We start from the raw sequence: 14,390 nt of genomic DNA, 5'->3' as shown, positions 1-14,390 counted from the left end.
TTTTTGTGATCTGAATGAAATGAAGCAGTCAGAAACGTTTCAGCACTGAAAAGTGATCTTTACGTGTAAGTATTGAACAACAGTTTAAAGAGAATGGAGGACACTTCCTTAATTAGTAGCTAGATCAACAGGAGGCGTGAATTGAGAAGGTCCTACTCCTTAAACTGGAAGGGAAAATGAAGAGGAAAACACCACCTTCGTTATACTTATTGTCTATTGAAAAGAGTAACTGGCTGTGATAACACCATTGAACTCGTTCGACATTCCTTATTTAGGGTACAGGTTTCAAAGTGGATTAGATGTTATGTGCTTGCTTAAAAATACTTGAGACATACAGTGTGGGCCCTCCGTAAAGTTGCCACTAACTTTTGTTACTGTGAGATTATGTTGCAGTGAAGTGTGTATGCTTAAAAGAAAATGCCTTGTTTGTAGTGAATTCCATACCCCTGTAATCTCAATTTTTATTTGTTAGAAAATCAGTTCTAAATCATCATAAACGTTGATTTTGTAGTAAGTCATTCATAATGTCACCACCCCAGCAAGCACCGATTTCAGGTTTTATTTTTCTTTCCAGTCTTGATCCAGAAGGGAAGGGTGCACCAGGAGAAGGGGTCTTTACCTGTGCAGTTTTGTCTTTTACTTTTAATTCTGTAAACATTACCTAGAGTCTTTATGGCTGTTTTGGGTGAGCTTCCATTGTGGTAGCACAGCTACCTTGCTCCTGATTGTTTTGGTCTTGTACTTTGAATGTAGAGGTGTTTTTTTTTTTTTTTTGTTTTTTTTCCTTTTCTTTTGAATTCCAGTCTTTTGTTGTTGTTGAGATATATTCTCAGGAATGAACATGACTCTTGATGTATATATATTTTCTTTACCCTTTCCAAAAGAATTATCCTAACAGTGAATGAATGGATATACCCTTAAAAAAAAAAAAAAAAAAAAAAAGTCTTGTAAAGTATATTGACATGTAATTTTGTATTTAAACTGTTTCTTGTTAAAGCTTTTTCTGAGTGTAGTTCATAGTATTTATTATGAAAGCACTACTTGATGTACTGTCTTCCTTGATATGGCTGCAACCCTGTATGGTCTGAAGGGCATGGGTAAGGTAGGGCATTAAGATTTTGAGAAGGGCTTTCTGAAAATTACATGATGTTCACACATCAGAACTCTGCCTGTGACTGTCAGTGGTTACAAATTATACTTCTTTATTTTAGTCAGTTCTGAGCGGTCCTTTCTCTGAGTTGATGTCGAATTCTTTTAACGCCATGAGAATGTAATGGGAATATGTACTAAGAGATTAAAAAATTGGGGGCGGCGTCCTGTACCTCACCACCTGTTTAAAACATCAGGTATTTGACTCCTGCACTGGTTACATTCCAGTGAGGAAACTCAGCTTGTGTTGGAAGTTTGCGTTGCCAGGATAACATGATCAAACCTGAGCATGCCTGTAGGGCTGTAGCGTGCGCCCTGTGAATGCTCCTCCTTAAGAAGCCTCATTTCTGCTCTGAGAGGCAGACAGTGTTGAGTCCTGTAAGCAGTTACCTGATAATTTTATTCCTTTTGAGAACAGAGTACCTGTCGGAGTGTGCACTGAGTACCGAGACCATCAGAAAACCTCACCGATACTTCCCTGTGCAAATGTTCGTGGTGGTGTGGTCAGACATACCCAGTCCTTAATAATGATCATGCCTCTTAGTTTCTGCAAAGATGTAATGATGGCTCTTCTTGTGGTGGTTTGTTAGGGCTCTTGATTTTATGGAATTTACACACACACGGGCTGGGTGATGCTGGGCTCACACCTGCTAGTTGAGTACCCCAGGAGCATGTCGTTTGGCTAGCCATTCGTAGTGTGAGGTCTGTTGGTTACCACTTTGTTCTTCAGTCACAGTGGCAGCCGATTTTTTGAGTGCTTGCTCAGAGTTCAGCCTTGTACTACTTTTTTGCACAGATCTCATTTAATGTTCGTGATAGTTCATTTTATAGGTGAGAAACCTGAGGCTGAGAGGGGCTAACTTCACAGAGTTGGGATTCAGAAGCAGGTCGGTTTTTAAAAGTGACTTCAGAGCACCTTTGCAGGCTTCACTACTGTACTATTGCTTAAAATAAGAAGGCTGCAGGTGCTTGATATTATCAGCACTTTATTGTCTCCACCTCTGTTACAGGGCTCTTAGTGGGGGCTAATGTTGTGATTGATTGTGCAAGTGTGGCTTTGTGTATGGTCTCTTTTGTTAGATGGTAAAAGAAAAAAGGTGTTTCCAAACAAAATTCAGAGATTTTCCGAATGGCTAACATTGCTTGTAAACCAGTGCTTGGTTTCTCTTTTGTTCTCCAGAAGCCTCATGAGTATGCTTACTGATTTCTTTACTTTCTGTTTCTTTTCTTTTATAAACCTGTGGTTCAAACTGGGATAAACAGTGTTTTTTTTTTTTCCCCCTCAAAGATTTGAGAACTCACATATTGGGGGGTTTGGGGCAACTAGGAATCCCATTTAATGGGACGATACAGGGAAGAGTACAGAGTCTGTTGTTGGCTGGGGAGGATGCTGGGACCTCCCAAGTCCTGGTTCTCAGTTAGTAGATCTTGAAAGGGATCTTGATCACTAATTCAGAGGTGATTGGATTATGGGATTGACCTATACTAACCAGAACCACAAGAGACTTCTATATGAAAACCAAAATACAGTTTACTAATTTATAAGGAGAAATAATAACTCTCAAGTGGGCAGGATAATTGTGTTCAGTGATCAGCATGCCTGGCTACAGGAGGGAGCCAAGTTCTCGTATGAAGTTTGCTTGCTCAGCAAGAGTCTGAGCCAGGGAAGTTACTTAGATGTTTTTAGTGGCTACTGTAATCAGGCTGCTATCTAGCTTGATGCATTCATTGCTTTTATGAGGATAGACTGTGCATCATATGCCCTCTCCCTAAATTTGCCACCTGGGTAATACTGCCTACATCTGACTCCCTGGGTCTCTTTTGCTTTTGTTGGACCAATTCCTAATTCCAGTTATCTTCCTTTAGAATTGTCAAATCTTTTAATCCTCTTATTGCCTAATCTTTCTTTAAAGTAAATTTTGTAAACCTCTGCTGTGATCCGTTCCTTTTTTTTTTTTTTTCCCTGTCAAAGAACAATTTTATTTCCAAGTTTTTGATGGGGTAAGCAGTAATTCACTTTTCATACAATGGTTGGTTTTAAATTTTTGGTGTTGGATTTAGGTGTGGCTTAAATGAAGGTTTGGCAACTCCTGGTGTTTATGCCAGTGGGTTGGTGAGCCAGTCAGTCTGTTTTAGCCAATACTGTAGATGATACCTCCAGAGGGGTTGCTGTTGCATTTGAAATAACAGATACTCATTGTCACTTTGTTTTATTTTATAATTCAGTAGATTATAGCTTCTTTAACTCTGATCAGATTTGAATGGTGAATGTCGTTATTTTAGTTGACTCGAATATCTGACTGCTACTAGTTTTCGGTAAGCTTAATATATCTAAGCCCATCTAATTTTGCAGAAGTTAGTACTTTTTTTTTTTTTTAATGCAGAAGGGCTATGAGACAAAGTAGGGGAAAATGGGAAATGAAAAGCATGTTATTTTTTCCAAAGTCAAAAGTCCTTGGACTGTAGATACTAGAAAAGGAATGAGAAGTGCTTCTTGAAAACAAACTTTTATTTATTTTTAAAGAGATTTTGTATTATTTATTTATTTTTAAAATTTATTTATTTTTGAGAGAGAGAGAGAGAGAGAGGGAGGGAGAGAGAGAATCCCAAGTAGGCTCTGCACTGTCAGTACAGAGCCTGATGCAGCGTGGGCTCTAACCCATGAACCGTGAGATCATGAACGGAGCCAAAATTAAGAGTCGGACACTTAGCTGACCAAGCCACCCAGGCGCCTTACTTACTTACTTTATTTAGAAAGCGCAAGTGGGGGAGGGCAGAGAGAGAGAGAGAGAGCAAGCGAGCAAGCGAGAGAGTATGTTAAGCAGGCTCCCCACTCAGCGCCGAGCCCCGTCTGGGGCTCCATCCCACGACCCTGGCATCGTGACCTGAGCCCAAATCGAGAGTCGGCTCAACCGACTGAGCCACGCAGGCAGGCGCCCCTATTGAAATCAGACTTAAGAAACGTGTTGAATATCAGAACAGCTGTATTCAAATACATTCACAACTGTATGAGTTCCTGTTGCCACCTGACACGTTACCTCAAAATCTCAAGGCCTAAAACAACAGAGTTGTTTACACCTCACAGTTTCTGTGAGCTGGGAACCCACTCATGGCTTTGGAAGACCTCTCTTTCGGGGCCCCTCCCAAGCTGCACTCAGGATTGCAGCGGGGGCTGCGGCCGTCTCCGAGTTCAACGGGGGACCGGTCTGCTTTTAAGCTCACTCGTGAGATTGATGTCGGGATTAAGTTCCTAACAGGCTGTTGTTCGGAGGGCCCGAGTTCCTAATGGATGGATGGCCCCTGGCCTCTCTTGGGTTTTGCCACGTGGGGCCTCTCCGCAGGGCAGGTCGCGGCATAGCAGCTAGCTTCCTCAAAGTGAGCAAGCAGGAGAGCAAGCAGGAGGGGTCGTCAGTGCTTGCAAGGTAATTTTGAGGCCGACACGCCATTCCTCTTACCATGTGTTGTTCCTCAGGAGCAAGTCACTAGGTCCGGCCCACGGTCAAGGGGAGGGGATCACACAGGGGCATGAGTACCGGCAGGCAGAGGTCCCAGTCTGAGGCTGATGAGCACCCAAGGGAGGGGTGGGGATGGGTATGTTGTGGAGGAAAGTGAGAAAGGCTGGGTTCTGTGTCAGACCCGAGACTGAAGAGCTTTGCTGAGTTTGCTTCCCTCTTCGCCCACGTTGCTTGGTGTGGAATTTTAACTTTCTTCCCATTTGGAGAGCACTCTTGCGACTTGGTTCCGTCTCTTTCCCTCCCAGAATCGGTGTGCTAGCGCCTCCTTCTCCCACCCCTTTTTTCATGATCTCTTACACACTTGCCCTTTCAGGCCAAGCTGTTTGCATTGATAATGGGTCATCGACCTCCTCGCTACTACTTTGCCAGAGCACGTGGACTTCTAGGACTTCTCGCGCTGTTCCTAGTCTCTGTGGAGGGTTTGCATTTACCCGATTGCTAATGGAGACATGGTTGCCTCTCGGTACCTGACAAGGGTCTTGGGGTTTTGGGTGTGTATTCGTTCCTTTGAGACTTGTTGCATCTGTTACTACTTCGAAGTAAAAGCTCCACTTTCTAGCACCTTTCTACATGTCTGTTGTGTTGTTTCCTTTTGAGAGAATTTGGCCTGGAACCAGCCTTGCTTACATGTTCACCTGCTTTTGCTGGCTTTGTATGTTATGTTATGACAGCCTGGCAAGCTATAGTGAAAGGTGACAGGATTCCAGAAGTCATTTTTGAAGCCTTGAGTTCAAGGGCTGCTGCTTTGTCGGCAGTTTGACGAATTACCGACGGATTGTATTTGCATACGGAGGCTGATATTCAAAGAAGCTTTTCCTTGAGTTCTCAGTAAAGATTTCCATATTTGTGTGGAGAGTGATGAGCGCCATTTTGACTCTTTAAAAGACAAATTATGTTTCTTTTTGAGAGAGGGAGAGAGAGAGAGAGAGCGCGCGCGTGCGCACGAGGGGGGAGGGGCAGAGAGCGAGGGAGACTCAGAATCCAAAACAGGCTCCAGGCTCTGAGCTGTCAGCACAGAGCCAGATGTGGGGCTTGAACTCATGAACCACAAGATCGTGACATGAGCAGAAGTCAGTCGCTTAACTAACTGAGCCACTCAGGTGCCCCTTGGCCATTTTTTTTTTTTTTTTGATGACCTTTGCTCTCTTTCCATCATTATGTGGAAAACATCCACTATTATATGGAAATTAACCAGTAAGTGAGGTGTCCCTTCTGCTTTCATTCTTTCTTGTACGCAGAAGAGAAGTTGACATAGACTCCTGTGTGTTCACACCACCTACAAAATGCAGGAGAAAAATCACAATTTTAGTTGGAAAAGATACAACCAATAGGGAAATACTTGTAATCTTGTGAGAGGCCATTTTTGAGACTAAAAGAAGAAAAATAAGTTTAAAAACAAGAATTCTTGAATTGTGCTTGAGTAGTTCACGTTAATTTTCAGTGTCCTTTCTGTGATTTACAGCTATTTTGCCCTGGCGTGATAACACTGAATACATTTATTGAAAACCTGCTGTGTGGTGGGCATTGTGCTAGGCACTCCTCAACAACATCTTTAATCATCACAACCTGAAAATTATTTCCATCATCAGTACAGAAAGAATGAGGCCTAGGGCAGTTCAGTTTGTCCCAGGACACATCGAAGTCGTCTAGTCCAGGACTTCCTGACGCCACTGCTTCTGACCCCACTGCTTAGCTCTCCCTTCTGCCCACCCGCCGTTCCCCCCACCCCTGCCCCCATCTCAGATTAACAGACCAGCTCTGTCTGTCCTTGTTTCCCTCAGAGAATGAACCCACGAGGCATTCTAGGCACCGACTGCTTATAACTGTTCATCTTCAAGTAAACGTAAGCTTACTGAATGCCAGACCAAGATGTGTCTTTTGACACGATCTTGCTAGATTAGAAAATAACAGATTAGGGCCTGAAGAGAAAAGTGTGTGGGAAACGGCTTTGACCAGGTTGTAACCCAGGTCTGCCAGGCAGATGTATAGAGACAGAATTGAAATTACGCTGAGAAACCCAGAATCCAGATTTGGAAATCCGAGATTGATTTCAGTGACGACAAAGTTGAGTTATTCCCCCATTATCGCTGCGGTATGGGTTATAAATTGGAAAGGCAAACCTTTATTATCAAGGAGGAGAGCAAATATTTTGCTTTCTGATTTTTGATTCTGTTCCTCTGAGAACTTCAACTCTCCAGGTGCTTCTTTTATGCTCAGAAGCAGCGATTACTGTCTCAAACTTCTGTCTTTCTTGTCTGACTAGTAGTAGCTGAAGTGAAAACATACTTAGAGGAAATAAGGGGGACATTTTAGTGAGTAAAGCTGATGACCAAAATGAAGAATGATGGAATTCCAGTGGAATTTCACTTTGTAACTGACCCTGGTCGCTAATGCTTTGCTGTTGGGCAAAACTGTACTGGTTTTGCTTAAATGGTACTTTGCATTTCTTTGGTCACAGCTGGTTTAAAGTTCTCATATTGGTTTAGGGCCAGTGATGTATACATTTCTGTGAAGCATGGAGTGTTTTGTGAAGTCACTTTAATGGTATTATTAAGTTTTGTTAAAATTAACTGAGGATAGGAGGTTTTATTTCCCTTCCAGTAATGGGGAAATTGGCTGTTCTGTCTTCCCAAGATCTTGGAATAGGTTAATGTTGTGGTTGGGAAGATTTTGCTTGTTTTTTCTTTCTGGTGATGAAAATGTTTTGGTTAACACGGTCTTCTGTACGAAGGAGGTGAGTTTTGCCTCTAGCATTCCATGGCTGGGGTCTGAGTTCATGCCCCAGCTTGAGTAACTTTGTACGGCCAGTTAGTACACATGTAGGCAAAGGAGTGTGTTAGTAGTTGTAGGTACATTCTTTTTAAAAAGGAGTCTTCTTAGCAAGTATTTAACTAATAGGTCTAATATTACTCCCCTTTCCCCTGCCCCCCATAAAATCTTGGCATAGGTTAAATGGATAATTCTAGATATTTAAGCTGAGCCTCTATTGTGGTGGGTTGATCTGTGGCCCCTCCTGGCCTTAGGCCTCTCTGTGACTTTTACCGAATATACAGTAGTGCTCTGACCACAGTCTGTGTAGTCAGAACACTGCGAGTAAAGCCCTCCAGAGCACATGAGCATCTGCAGTACCTTGTCTGAAAGAAAGTGTTGACTGCTGTACTTTCATCCTTTATGAATTCTTTAAAAGCATCTATTATTTTTAATTTGCAGCAGCTCTTGCCAGGTAAAAAGTTTTGGGAAACAGATGAATCCAGCAAAGATGGACCAAAAGGAATATTCCTGGGTGATCAATGGCGAGACAGTGCCTGGGGAACATCAGGTAATCTAGATCTAGCATCTGTACTGTGATTTATGCCTGTCTTAGAGCTCCTTTCCTCAGCAATTGGCAAGTCATGAATTTCACATCAGTGACATAAGCATGTCAAGCAATGTCCTGTCCTTTAGTATAATTGCCATGAAGGAGCTTATATGATGTAATTTATTAAAACATAATTAACACAAAATCAAATCTTCAATATTTTATTGAAGTGCTAGCCACAGGGGAGTGGTCTGTTTGAAATGACCGTAATTTCAGCTATAACTTCTTGTTCTGTACTGCTGTCAACATACTCGGAATTAGAAAATCCATGCCTGCCATTTGAAGTTCATGTTTCTTTTTCCTCCCCTTGCCCCCCTGTGTACTGTGTATGGGATGATCTATTTGTAAATGTGGTTGGGGCCAAATCAAGTTACTGGGCACGGATGCTCTTCTGACAGACTACCCCTGAAGAGGGATGGGGAGGACCTGTAGAGGCACACACTGACAGCAGAAAGAAATAACAGAGGATAGGGAGGAAGGAGACGGAAATCCCAAAAAGCCAACGTGCTGTGTTACAGCGCAATGTAAAAATGGAACCTCGGATGACAGTGAGTCATCAGAAAATATCAAATTATGTTGTTGGTTTTAAAAAGGGCAGTAAAATCACATTTTGTTTCAGTAATATTACTAATAAAATATATTAAAAAGAAATTCTGCTACTTGAAAGGGGTAAACAATTTATCCACTATACCTAGGTAAACCAGTTATGTGAACTGCTGTATTGTTCTGCTGTCCTGGATATATGAGGAGTGTGTTCCGTTTTCCTTAGTTTATGTAGAATTTATACTTAGGGAAAAACACAATAGGAGGTTTTGGCTCACCTGACCATGGCAGGCTTCCTGATTCCCAGTCATTGGTTTATCCATGAGACATCACTCATAATTTGTTTGAGCCTCTGGCTGCACTGTATCATGCTTGTGTATCTTTTTTGTAGATCATTCAGTTTCCCAGCCAATCATGGTGCAGAGAAGACCTGGTCAGAGTTTCCATGTGAACAGTGAGGTCAATTCTGTACTGTCCCCACGGTCGGAGAGTGGGGGACTAGGCGTTAGCATGGTGGAGTATGTGTTGAGCTCATCCCCGGGCGATTCCTGTCTAAGAAAAGGAGGATTTGTAAGTTGGCTTGAGGAACTTGTTCCTATATCTCTCTTTTTTTCCCCCCCTAAAGCAAAACATGCCTGTTTAGTTTCCTTAGATATTCACAGCACTAATTACAGTGTATTTTAAAACACTTTTATTGCAATTAGATGTCTGCAAACACAGTAGGAGATGTACACTGAACTTTTTAAAAACAGAGACATGATGTTTTTTTTGGGGGATACATTGATAATGATGTGAGGTAGAACCGAAATCTAGTTCTCAGTTCCTTGGTCTATCAGAAGACATTTTTGGTTTAAAACAAACAGACAGACAGACAGACAAACAAACAAACAAACAAACAAAGTAAAAACAGAAGGAATTAAAATAAGAAAGCTGAAGCTGGGAATAGATCCGAGAGCAGCGATTTGCCAAAACCCAGAAATCTTTAAAGTGAACCAGATATGTAGGACCATTCTTATTTTGCTAGCTAGGCTTTAATTATGGTATGGTCTTTGGCCCTCTTTGAACAGCTTTGCCTCTTGTACCTTGCCTGTCAGGACATTAGCATGTCTGTTAGTTCCAGATCTGCACACTTTTGTGGGGGCAGGGGTGGGGGGAGGGGACTGATCATCGTTTGACCTCTGTGATGCTCAGTTGTTGCCAAAGCAGTTCCTCTGTCTATAGCCTCTTCCCCTTTACGTCTTACGCAGTCTTTCTCAAGCATCTTTGGTAGCCTTTCTTTCTCAAAACTGGTTCTTTCTTGTCATCAACTTTCTAGATCTAGAAGTCTTACCTTGAATTTCCATTTGAGTCTTCCTCAAATGTGTTCTGTGACTGGTTTTATATTCCGTGTCACAGCCAGGAAGGTCATGAAAGGCAGCCTGAATCTGTTTTCCCTCCTTTCCTTCTGACTCGACTTGCTTTGTATGTTTTCAGAATCCTTTCTCTGTGAAGTCTTTTTTGGCTAATACTGTTTTTGGCAGTCTTATAAAAGACCGTCTTTTCCCCAAATCCTGTTAATAATTTTGCCTCCATAACGATCTCACTTTACCTTACAGCATTTATGATCAGTATTTTTATTGCCATGTATCTGTTGCTGGGTATCAGAGGCTTGGTCCTCTTTTCCTCATTCCACTTGAAACTTCTTTAGAGTAGTAGGGTATCATTTTTGGTGAAGCTTCCTTATGTGTCAAGTACAATTCTTCAGTATGTTAGTGGACATGAAATGAATGATTGTTGACGTGGTTGGTGTGAAGAGAACAGGTGACATTTAAAGTACCCAGAATCCACGTGGAGTTAGCTTTATTCTAGGCATGTCAAAGACGATGCTTCAGCTAACATTGACACTTGCCATGTGGCTGGAGCTCTTAATTCTACAGAAAAGCCAGAAAAAATGAACTCCTGTAAGAGGATGTTCTGGATTTCTCCCAGCTTCACACCTAGAAATTTGATGTGAGGAATTTAGCCAGAAGAGGATCTTTTATTTTTATAAAAACCCTTAGGGTGATGAAGGGACTAAACTGCGGCTTTTGTCTTGAGTCTTGAGTCCTGGTCATTCCAAAGCTGACCCGATCGCTTCTGGGTCTTTTGACCTTGCAAAGACATAGGTCAGGTTTAGTGGCTTGTGGATCAGGTAGGAAGCGCCTTCTTTATTTGAACCTTCCCAAGAGACTACTTGGGAAAAATAAGATCTACCCTTGGATGTGAGGAATGGGTTTGGGCAAAATGATCGTTTCCTTCTTGTCCCGTGGGAAGGATGGTGTTACTTCTTCTCTTCGTTCACCTATCCCCGGTTCACCTCTTCTTCTGCCCTCACACTTTCCCTGTCTCACGAGCACAGATTTCCCAGGAAGCGTTGCCTGCTAATTTCTGTGTATAACTTTTATTTAGTTATTTATCGCAGGAGAAAGGTTGGTATTGCGCATAGATAAGTTGTTAGTGTGGTGAACTGGATCCTGTATGCCTCCTGCCATAAATTCTCTATCATGTGTGTGCCCAGTTTCTAATTCTTGGGTATTAGCCAGGAGGCACATGCCTGGGTTACTGTAAAGTTTGGAAGCAGGTAGAAAAATAATTGGAATCAGGAGACAGATAAAACACTGGGACTGAATTACTGCGATTTTTGCCTGCTTCTCTCTTTTAAGCATTTATTCCCTCTGTTAATCTTATGACAAAGCAGTATCTTCTGCATCATTGTCTTGTGTTGGATTTTGTGAAGGTGGCTTCCGTCCTGATTTGTCTTGAGAGATTGGTAATTTTCAGCCATTGTACAGTATTGTCACCAGAGGAGTTTAAGACCTCAGGATATAGAGGTCAGAAAATTGAACTCTCAGATAATTTACTGAGCCTCTGAGATTTGCATAAAGATAAATAAAACTTCTCCAGATGTGTTTCAACTTCTTCTCAGAAAAAACTGATTGTGGGTAATGAAATACTATCCCGTATTTGACTTGAGTCAAGGGTGATACAGAGGACTGATCAGTGACATCAGGCTACCACATTGTATATCCAGTCTCTTGGTGAATGGAGGCCCGAGAAGCAGTGAACTACTTTTATCAGCTTCATGACCTGGCTTTGCTCTGCCTGTTTGTTAGACGACATTCGACCAAAGCTCTGGTAATGGAAACCTGAGTCACTTTTTGGTTGTCATAGAATGCATGCAAAAAGGTGAACCTTTTTTCTTTTTTCTTTTTCCTTTTTTCTTTCTTCTTCTTCTTCTTCTTCTTCTTCTTCTTCTTCTTCTTCTTCTTCTTCTTCTTCTTCTTTTAATTTCGTCTGTCATTGAAAGTGTTGAGTTCAGAGAAGAGCTGCTTTGTAGACAATTATTCTGAGTGGTAGTTGGTGGCTTATGGGTCAGAGCGCTCAGATATTTTTACTTTTTGGGTGACCGGACCTCCAGTAGGCCGTGGGGAGACTCCATTTTAATTCTAAGAGCTGAAAACCTCATCTTTGATGGCATAATAAATGTAGACCTCAAAGCAGGTACCAAGGGGCTATTTCTGGATACTGACAACAGATAACCCAGACTCTGACTAACTTTTTGCTAAGGGTAGTTTAGAACTAAAGTAATCTACTCATTCTACAGTGGTTTTCCATTTTCACTAAGTTTGTTTCTTGGTTACAGCTTGAATGAAGGTATTTAACTCTTTGTCTAACTTGCCTGAGCTTTCTGAAGTTCATCTTGATTGTACAGATGGACTCAGTTGAGTAGTTTTGGCTTCTGTACTTTCAGGCTGACGGTAAGAATCCCACAGCAGTATTTTATTCTTAGCACCCACTGTAAAATTTTGGTAGTATTCCACGTATGAATCAAAAACCAGGGTAGCAGGTTTCAGGATAATAGGGAAGCTCAGAATACCAGTTAAGTCAGAGATGAGTCTTTTCGTATCCTTTATTTTATTTACCCCTGGAATAAGACGGCCTTCCTCCCCTGCGTCCCCCCAAGAGCATGGTTTAGAGTGGTTACAAAATCATACGTGACTACCGTATTGTGAGGCTACTGTGTGAAATATCCCATCGAAGGACCTCACTGTTGGCCTTTGAAATACCAGCTGATCTTCAAATAGATTGAAGCCTAGCTAGTCAGCAGAGTGGGTTATAATTTCTACATTTCTGGTTTATGGTGCCTAGGGAAATGAGAAGACTACTTAAACTTCAGCTGAGGTGAAGACCACCTCAACCTTGCAGAAGAAAGATCTTTAGGAAAAAATACCTTGGGCCGGCCTTTCTACTTGTGTGTAGAGACTGGCGGCTTTCTGACCTGGAGGACGTGTGCACGTTCATGGCAGTTCCTTTGGGTCACAAAACTTATAACTGGCTTTTCTAGTGTTCGCTGCATTTGTTTTAGGTAACCAGTGCTACTTAATTGATTTTGTTTAAAAATTATGTGTAGTGTAATGCAGTTAGAAGTCAGGGGTTTGAATTTCAACTGAACCTTAATTTTCTCATCTGCAAAATGGAGTAATTAAAAACCCACAAAGTCTCATTTGTATGGATGTGTAATCTATATGAAGATGCTTTGTAAACCTTACAGAATCTTGCTCCACCAAGTCCACGGGCCAGTAGCATTCTCACGACCTGGGAACTTAACCCCAGACCTACCCCAGACCTATGGAATCAAAACCTGCTTATTAATTGACAGGATCCTCAGGTGATTTGCATGCACACTAAAGTTTGACAAATGCGTAATTTTCTTGGAGGATTAAATTACCAGGAGGCCATGGATCAAATCCAGAAAGGCAGACACAGAATCTGAAGCAGGCTCTGGGCTCTAAGCTGTCAGCACAGAGCCCGACGCGGGGCTCAAACCCATGAACAGCGAGATCATGACCTGAGCCGAAGTCGGATGCTTAACCGACTGAGCCACCCAGGCGCCCCTGGTGGAGCCCCTTTAGATTTGAACTTCTCTTGAACAGGAAATCTGCATGCTCTACTATCAATGTCAAACTTTTAAATACGGACTAGATAAAAAGTTAAAAAACCAACAGCCACCTTTTAGAAAATGGTTTTGTTGTGTTTTCATCTCTGTAATAACAACAAATACCATTCTGCATGGTCAAGATAATATGTTTTTTCCCCCCTCCTGGATCTGGTGGCTACTACGCAGAGAATACTCTTCTTACCTTTTTGCACACCAGGAATTAGGTGATCACATGCGCAGTGTATATTCTGTGTTCCACTGTTTCTAAAGTGTACACCTCCCCACCTTATTCATTTTGAAATTGGAATGCAACTTGAAAATGATAGTGTATCACAGTTTAATTGCCAGTATTTCCTTGTTAGCACATAAAATGATGGTATGTTTTATAAATCGATTTGATGAAACGTAGTAGTTGGTGGTGGCTCGATTCTGCATACATATCTCAAGAAAATCCGTGGTACAAAGGGTCTAACGATTAGAGCTATAAGTTTTTTCCCAGGGGATGGGGAAACATAAGATGTCTAGGACTTTTGAAGCTTTGGGAGGTGGGGGTGGATGTGTCTGAAAAAGGCATTGGGGAAAAGATGTGAAAATGGAATAAAGTACTTTGAAGAATTTTTTTTTGAAAGAGTCGCACTTTTATGTATTGCCTTATTTAAGCATTGAAACAACCATTTGAGGTAGATACTGTTGTCCCTGTGAGTTTATAGATGCAAAAAATGAGGCTTAGAAGGAAAGTGGTAGGGCCTGGATTCAAACTTTGTTCTAATTTCGGTTATGCAGAATGCTCTTTTTTGGAAAGAAGGGCGGAACATTACTAATCTCATTGAATGTGACTTGCCCCATGGAGCGTTGTGGAACGATCACT

General features: G+C 41.8%; 1 protein-coding gene across 16 annotated transcripts in view; it reads left to right on the top strand.

Moving 5' to 3' along the window:
* Positions 1-14,390, top strand: part of PUM1 (pumilio RNA binding family member 1) — a 133,266-nt gene that overhangs the window by 51,100 nt on the left and 67,776 nt on the right. For 8 of the 16 annotated variants that reach the window (XM_053898231.1, XM_053898244.1, XM_053898230.1 and 5 more), the window contains 2 exons: positions 7,875-7,983; positions 8,957-9,135. The exons of 5 other annotated variants lie outside the window; for them this stretch is intronic. In XM_053898231.1, the coding sequence (XP_053754206.1) occupies positions 7,875-7,983; positions 8,957-9,135 (288 nt within the window). The remainder of the gene's footprint in view (positions 1-7,874; positions 7,984-8,956; positions 9,136-14,390) is intronic. 3 more of the 16 variants (XM_053898269.1, XM_053898266.1, XM_053898238.1) reach the window with 2 other exon arrangements.

This window comes from Panthera pardus, unplaced genomic scaffold (genome assembly GCF_024362965.1).
Source record: "Panthera pardus isolate Hobbes unplaced genomic scaffold, ASM2436296v1 HiC_scaffold_11, whole genome shotgun sequence".
Taxonomy (NCBI): domain Eukaryota; kingdom Metazoa; phylum Chordata; class Mammalia; order Carnivora; family Felidae; genus Panthera; species Panthera pardus.
The sequence above is the reverse complement of the archived record's forward strand: the minus strand, read 5'-3'. Positions and strand labels throughout refer to the sequence as shown.